Here is a 7,713-nt window from a genome sequence, read left to right on the forward strand (position 1 = left end):
ACCATAAGGAAAAGACTTGCATTTATACAGTGCTTTTTACAGCCACTGGACATCGCCCTTTTTGTCATTTAGTCTCTCCTGCCTTCCAACTTATTTTCCTTTTGTTCTCCCCAGCTTCCCCTACCTCTGTATTTGAAGTTCTGATGAAAGGAAATCAGTCTGCAACAGTAACTTTCCCTCTGCACAGATGTTGCCTAAGTTGCTAATTATTTCCAGCATTTTTTGTATTTCAGATTTTCAGCATCCTCAACATTTGGATTTTTAATATTGAGAATAGAAGAACCTCACTGAAATGCAACACAATCAAAAAATATTCCCATTTGATCAGTACTGCCTCCCTCCCCCACCACACAAACGAAAAGGATTCAGGAGACAAACATTGACAGACTGCTGCACCTTACCAATCGAGAAACCTCATCAGCCTCAACATTAAGAATACCAACATTAACCCAGCTCAGGGCCCCGCAAATGTGTGTCGGGTGGGGGAGGCTTTCTGGGAACCCAAGTTTTGAACAGCATTCGCGAAGCTCCCTCCTTTCAGTGTCCTCAAACCCCAAGCATATGTTGCAGCGGATTATATGGCTCGTGTCAAAAAGCTGCCTGAGCCACATTTCAGATTGAATGCTGCAATCTCCTACAGCTACAATGCACCAGGAGTCTAGCCGAGATCCTGAGTTAAAAGATGAAGACCAAAAAGAAAACACGTATCCTTCCATCTCTACAGAAAAAAAGGCACCTCCCAGTCTATTCTCAAGATGGCCAAGAATGAAATCAAACACAGGGATAGGTCTGCCAGAAACATAGCGACACCAGCCTGTCAGTGTGCGTCTTCCTAATCGACTTAAAACAAAAAAAATCCCTTTGCCAATGTTTAAACAGAGAGCGGGGTTGGGAGTTAATTCAAGGAGAAAATCCAATGTGTCATCGCCCCCTTCTCTCCCCTGTTAAAGATCACGAGGCATCAGGGAATGGGAATCACAGCCCGCCAGAAAACACATTCCTCTCACCATAAGATACATTTATAAACAAATGTTTGAATATTAGGCGCCCAATGTAAAGAGGAGAGTTGACTATAGCTAGGAGCCGCTTCCACGCGGTAACCGCGGCTGTCATATCAGCAACAGCAGAAACTTTCAATCCCCAATGCGAGGCCGGGAGTGAGTTCCTCCCCAACACCGCACACTCCGCCCTCCCCCCAACCTTTCCCCCTCTCCCGTTGACTCTCTCCTCCCCCTCTCACCCTTAATCACTCACTCCCTCCTCCCCTCTCCCCTGCACCTCGCTCTCCTTCCCTTCTTCCCATCCCTCCTCCCCCTCAGCCACACATCCTCCTCACACCCACTCTCCCCTCCCCCTCTTCCCATCCCTCCTCCCCCTCAGCCACACATCCTCCTCACACCCACTCTCCCCTCCCCCTCAGCCTCACCTCTCTCCTCCCCTACCTCTTCGCACTCCCCTCCCATCCCCTCGCACTCTCCCCTTCTCAGCCCTTCCCCCTCGCACACACCTCCCCAGCCCCTCCCCACCCCAGCCCCTTCTCCTCGCACACTCCTCCCCAACCCTTCCCCCTCCCCCACTCCTCCCCAGCCCCTCCCCCCCGCACACTCCACCCCAGCCCCGCCCCCCCCCCCCGCACAATCCTCCCCAGCCCCCCTCGCAATCTCCTCCCCAGCCCCCAGCATTTTCCCTTTCGCATCACGCCACACTCTCCCCTTCCCCACCCTCGCTCCCCCCCTCACCTCCCCCACCCTCACTCCACTCCCCCACCCTCGCTCCCCCCTCACCTCCCCCACCCTCACTCCCCCTCACCTCTCCCACCCTCGCTCCCCCCTCACACCTCCCCCACTCTCTCCCCCTTTCACCTCCCCCACCCTCGCTCCCCCTCACCTCTCCCACCCTCGCTCCCCCCTCACACCTCCCCCACTCTCTCCCCCTTTCACCTCCCCCACCCTCGCTCCCCCTCTCCCCTTCCCCACCCTCGCTCCCCCTCACCTCCCCCACCCTCGCTCCCCCTTTCACCTCCCCCACCCTCGCTCCCCCTTTCACCTCCCCCACCCTCGCTCCCCCTCACCTCCCCCACCCTCGCTCCCCCTTTCACCTCCCCCACCCTCGCTCCCCCTTTCACCTCCCCCACCCTCGCTCCCCCTTTCACCTCCCCCACCCTCGCTCCCCCCTCACACCTCCCCCACTCTCTCCCCCTTTCACCTCCCCCACCCTCGCTCCCCCTCTCCCCTTCCCCACCCTCGCTCCCCCTCACCTCCCCCACCCTCGCTCCCCCTTTCACCTCCCCCACCCTCGCTCCCCCTTTCACCTCCCCCACCCTCGCTCCCCCTTTCACCTCCCCCACCCTCGCTCCCCCCTCACCTCCCCCACCCTCACTCCACCCCTCACCTCCCCCACCCTCACTCCACCCCCCCACCCTCACTCCCCCCTCACCTCTCCCACCCTCGCTCCCCCCTCACCCTCACTCCCCCCTCACCTCTCCCACCCTCGCTCCCCCCTCACACCTCCCCCACTTTCTCCCCCTTTCACCTCCCCCACCCTCGCTCCCCCTCTCCCCTTCCCCACACTTGCTCCCCCCTCACCTCCCCCACCCTCGCTCCCACTTTCACCTCCCCCACCCTCGCTCCCCCTCTCACCTCCCCCACCCTCGCTCCCCCTCTCACCTCCCCCACCCTCGCTCCCCCTCTCACCTCCCCCACCCTCGCTCCCCCTCTCACCTCCCCCACCCTCGCTCCCCCCTCACCTCCCCCACCCTCGCTCCCCCTCTCACCTCCCCCACCCTCGCTCCCCCTCTCACCTCCCCCACCCTCGCTCCCCCCTCACCTCCCCCACCCTCGCTCCCCCTCTCACCTCCCCCACCCTCGCTCCCCCTCTCACCTCCCCCACCCTCGCTCCCCCCTCACCTCCCCCACCCTCGCTCCCCCTCTCACCTCCCCCACCCTCGCTCCCCCTCTCACCTCCCCCACCCTCGCTCCCCCCTCTCACCTCCCCCACCCTCGCTCCCCCTCTCACCTCCCCCACCCTCGCTCCCCCCTCTCACCTCCCCCACCCTCGCTCCCCCTCTCACCTCCCCCACCCTCGCTCCCCCCTCTCACCTCCCCCACCCTCGCTCCCCCTCTCACCTCCCCCACCCTCGCTCCCCCCTCTCACCTCCCCCACCCTCGCTCCCCCCTCACCGCCCCCACCCTCGCACCCCCTCCCCTTCCCCACTCCCCTCTACCCAATCACTCTTTCATACCCCTCTCCCCAACCCACCCTCTCTCCTCACCCTCACCCTATACTCCCCAAATCTCCCACCACCTCTCTCCTCTCCCTTCCCCTCTCCTCCCACAACTCTACTACCCCCACTCCTCCCTTCCCCTTCCTCCCACAGTCACTCTCTCATTCCCCTCCCCCAACCCCTCAACCGCTCTCCCCCCACACTCTCCTCCCCACCCTCACACTCCTCCCCCTTTCTCCCACCCCTGCGCACTCTCCTCCCCCTTTCTCCCACCCCTGCGCACTCTCCTCCCCCTTTCTCCCACCCCTGCGCACTCTCCTCCCCCTTTCTCCCACCCCTGCGCACTCTCCTCCCCCTTTCTCCCACCCCTGCGCACTCTCCTCCCCCTTTCTCCCACCCCTGCGCACTCTCCTCCCCCTTTCTCCCACCCCTGCGCACTCTCCTCCCCCTTTCTCCCACCCCTGCGCACTCTCCTCCCCCTTTCTCCCACCCCTGCGCACTCTCCTCCCCCTTTCTCTCCACCCCTGCGCACTCTCCTCCCCCTTTCTCCCACCCCTGCGCACTCTCCTCCCCCTTTCTCCCACCCCTCCGCACTCTCCTCCCCCCTTCTCCCACCCCTCCGCACTCTCCTCCCCCCTTCTCCCACCCCTCCGCACTCTCCTCCCCCCTTCTCCCACCCCTCCGCACTCTCCTCCCCCTTTCTCCCACCCCTCCGCACTCTCCTCCCCCTTTCTCCCACCCCTCCGCACTCTCCTCCCCATCCCCTCCCGCCTCGCGCTCTCCTCCCCCCTCGAGCTCTCCCCATCCCATCTCCCCTCTTTCCCCTTCGCCTCTCGCCACACTCACCCCTCCCATTCCCCACCCTCACTCCCCCCTCCCCCTACCCTCTCACTCTTTCGTAACCCTCTCCCCAACCCTCCCCCTGCCCCTCAACCCCTCTCTCCCTCCCCCGCTCACCCTCTCCTCCCCCTTGCTCACTGCTCCCACTCCCCTCCAGCTCACTCCTCTCCCCCTCCTTCCCTCGTTCCTGCTCCTCCCTCCCCATCCCTCCTCCCTCCCCCTCGCCCCTCTTCCCCACCCCAACCCCTCGACCCTCTTCCCCACCACCCTTGCCCCTCCACCCCTTCCCCTCCAGCCCTCCACCCTCTTCCCATCCCTCCCCCTCGCCCCTCTTCCCACCCTTGCCCCTCGCCCCTCTTCCCACCCTTGCCCCTCGCCGTTGCTCCCCCCCTCTTCCCCACCCCTCCCCCACACCCCACTCTCCTCCACTCCCCCTACCCCGTCACTCTCCTCCACTCCCTCCTCGCCACCTCTTCCCCACCCCTCCCCCGGTCCCTTTTCCCTACCACATTGCCCATCTTCCCCACCCCTCCCCCCACCTCCCGTCACTCCCCCCACCTCCCGTCATTCCCCCCGACTCCCGCCCACCTCCCGTCACTCCCCCCCACTCCCGTCACTCCCCCCCACTCCCGCACACCTCCCGTCACTCCCCCCCACCTCCCGTCACTCCCCCCCACCTCCCGTCGCTCCCCCCCCACCTCCCGTCGCTCCCCCCCACCTCCCGTCGCTCCACCCCACCTCCCGTCGCTCCACCCCACCTCCCGTCGCTCCACCCCACCTCCCGTCGCTCCACCCCACCTCCCATCGCTCCACCCCACCTCCCGTCGCTCCACCCCACCTCCCGTCGCTCCACCCCACCTCCCGTCGCTCCACCCCACCTCCCGTCGCTCCCCCCACCTCCCGTCACTTCCCCTCCACCTCCCGACGTCCCCCCACCTCCAGTCACTCCCCTCCACCCCTCCACCTCCCGTCACTCCCCTTCACTCTCCCCCCCCACCTCCCGTCACTACCCCCCCCCACCTCCCATCACTCCCCCCCCCCACCTCCCATCATCCCCCCCCCCCACCTCCCATCACTCCCCCCCCCACCTCCCGTCACTCCCCCCCCACCTCCCGTCACTCCCCCCCCACCTCCCGTCACTCCCCCCCCCACCTCCCGTCACTCCCCCCCCCACCTCCCGTCACTCCCCCCCCCACCTCCCGTCACTCCCCCCCCACCTCCCGTCACTCCCCCCCCACCTCCCGTCACTCCCCCCCCACCTCCCGACGCCCCCACGACAGTTGCCCCCCCACTCTCCCCTCCCCGTCATTCTCCTCCACTCCCCCACCCTCCTCTCTCCTCCACTCCCCCTACCACCCTCACTCTCCTCCACTCCCCCTACTCCCTCACTCTCCTCCACTCCCCCTACTCCCTCACTCTCCTCCACTCCCCCTACCCCCTCACTCTCCTCCACTCCCCCTACCCCCCTCACTTTCCTCCACTCCCCCTACCCCTTCACTCTCCTCCACTCCCCCTACCCCCCTCACTCTCCTCCACTCCCCCTACCCCCTCACTCTCCTCCACTCCCCCTACCCCCTCACTCTCCTCCACTCCCCCTACCCCCCTCACTCTCCTCCAATCCCCCTACCCCCCTCACTCTCCTCCACTCCCCCTAGCCCCCTCACTCTCCTCCACTCCCCCCACCCCCCTCACTCTCCTCCACTCCCCCTACCCCCCTCACTCTCCTCCACTCCCCCTACCCCCCTCACTCTCCTCCACTCCCCCTACCCCCCTCACTCCCCCACCCCCCTCACTCTCCTCCACTCCCCCTACCCCCTCATTCTCCTCCACTCCCCCTAACCCCCCTCACTCTCCTCCACTCCCCCTAACCCCCTCACTCTCCTCCACTCCCCCACCCCCTCACTCTCCTCCACTCCCCCACCCCCTCACTCTCCTCCACTCCCCCACCCCCTCACTCTCCTCCACTCCCCCACCCCCTCACTCTCCTCCACTCCCCCTATCCCCCTCACTCTCCTCCACTCCCCCTACCCCCCTCACTCTCCTCCACTCCCCCTACCCCCCTCACTCTCCTCCACTCCCCCTACCCCCCTCACTCTCCTCCACTCCCCCTACCCCCTCATTCTCCTCCACTCCCCCTACCCCCTCATTCTCCTCCACTCCCCCTAACCCCCTCACTCTCCTCCACTCCCCCACCCCCTCACTCTCCTCCACTCCCCCACCCCCTCACTCTCCTCCACTCCCCCACCCCCCTCACTCTCCTCCACTCCCCCACCCCCCTCACTCTCCTCCACTCCCCCTACCCCCCTCACTCTCCTCCACTCCCCCTATCCCCCTCACTCTCCTCCACTCCCCCTACCCCCACACTCTCCTCCACTCCCCCTACCCCCTCACTTTCCTCCACCCTCTCTGCTCCCCCTTGCACTACGCCCACTCCCCTACTCATCCCCTGACCTACCCCCCTCACTCACCCCCCTCATTCTTCCTCCCCCACCCACCCCCCACCCCATTCCTCCTCCCCCACCCGCCCCCCCACCTCATTCCTCCTCCCCCACCCGCCCCCCCCACCTCATTCCTCCTCCCCCACCCGCCCCCCCACCTCATTCCTCCTCCCCCACCCGCCCCCCCACCTCATTCCTCCTCCCCCACCCGCCCCCCCACCTCATTCCTCCTCCCCCACCCGCCCCCCCACCTCATTCCTCCTCCCCACCCGCCGCCCCCCCACCTCATTCCTCCTCCCCCACCCGCCGCCCCCCACCTCATTCCTCCTCCCCACCCGCCGCCCCCCCCACCTCATTCCTCCTCCCCACCCGCCGCCCCCCCCACCTCATTCCTCCTCCCCCACCCCGCCGCCCCCCCCACCTCATTCCTCCTCCCCCACCCGCCGCCCCCCCCACCTCATTCCTCCTCCCCCACCCGCCGCCCCCCCCCACCTCATTCCTCCTCCCCCACCCCGCCACCCCCCCCTCCTCCCCCACCCCCCCCCTCCTCCCCACCCACCACCCCCCCTCCAAATTCCTCCTCCACCACCCACCAACACCCCCCTCATTCCTCCTCCCCCACCCACCAACCCCCCCCTCATTCCTCCTCCCCTCTCCCTCCCCTCCTCCTCCCCTCCTCTCTCCTCATTCCTCCTCCTCCGCTCCTGTCGCTCTCACCCCGCAGGCCCGGGTTCAGCTCCTGGCTCCTTATCCCGCAGATCCGCACAGCCCGGCCGCTCAGTGCCGCCAGTGATAGCCTCATCCGCAGGCACCCGGCGCCCTCCCAGCGAAAAGCGCTAGATCCCGCCATCTTCCTGCTCAGGACACGCGGAGCGCAAACCCCACCCCTCCGCCGGGTCACAGTGCAGCCCCGCCCCTCACTGTAAACCCCGCCCTATCGTGGTCACAGGTTAGCCCCAGCTCCTCACAGCAAGCCCCGCCCCTTCAACCCAGATGATGACGCAAGATTTAAAGGGAAGGGTGACTGTACCTGACAGGAGGTCTTGAGGTGCAATGGCTAACGTTCCTGCCTCAGAGTCAGAAGCTCTCTGTTGGAGCCTCACTCTAGGACCTGATAACCACGTAGGGCGTGTTCATAATGTGGCTAAACTTGTAATGCCTTCTGTAATGCCTTGAAGGAGCGGACAGGTTTCGACAGGAAACAGATTAACT

The 7,713-nt window shown here is 65.5% G+C and overlaps 1 protein-coding gene across 2 annotated transcripts in view; it reads right to left on the reverse strand.

Moving 5' to 3' along the window:
- The window catches only part of rcl1 (RNA terminal phosphate cyclase-like 1), a 33,238-nt gene extending 25,875 nt beyond the window's left edge, over nt 1–7,363 (reverse strand). For both annotated transcript variants that reach the window (XM_041186810.1, XM_041186809.1), the window contains exon 1: nt 7,219–7,363. In XM_041186810.1, the coding sequence (XP_041042744.1) occupies nt 7,219–7,351 (133 nt within the window). In that variant the 5' untranslated portion in view covers nt 7,352–7,363. The remainder of the gene's footprint in view (nt 1–7,218) is intronic.
- Between the last annotated feature and the right edge of the window lie 350 nt (nt 7,364–7,713).

This window comes from Carcharodon carcharias, chromosome 4 (assembly GCF_017639515.1).
Source record: "Carcharodon carcharias isolate sCarCar2 chromosome 4, sCarCar2.pri, whole genome shotgun sequence".
NCBI lineage: Eukaryota > Metazoa > Chordata > Chondrichthyes > Lamniformes > Lamnidae > Carcharodon > Carcharodon carcharias.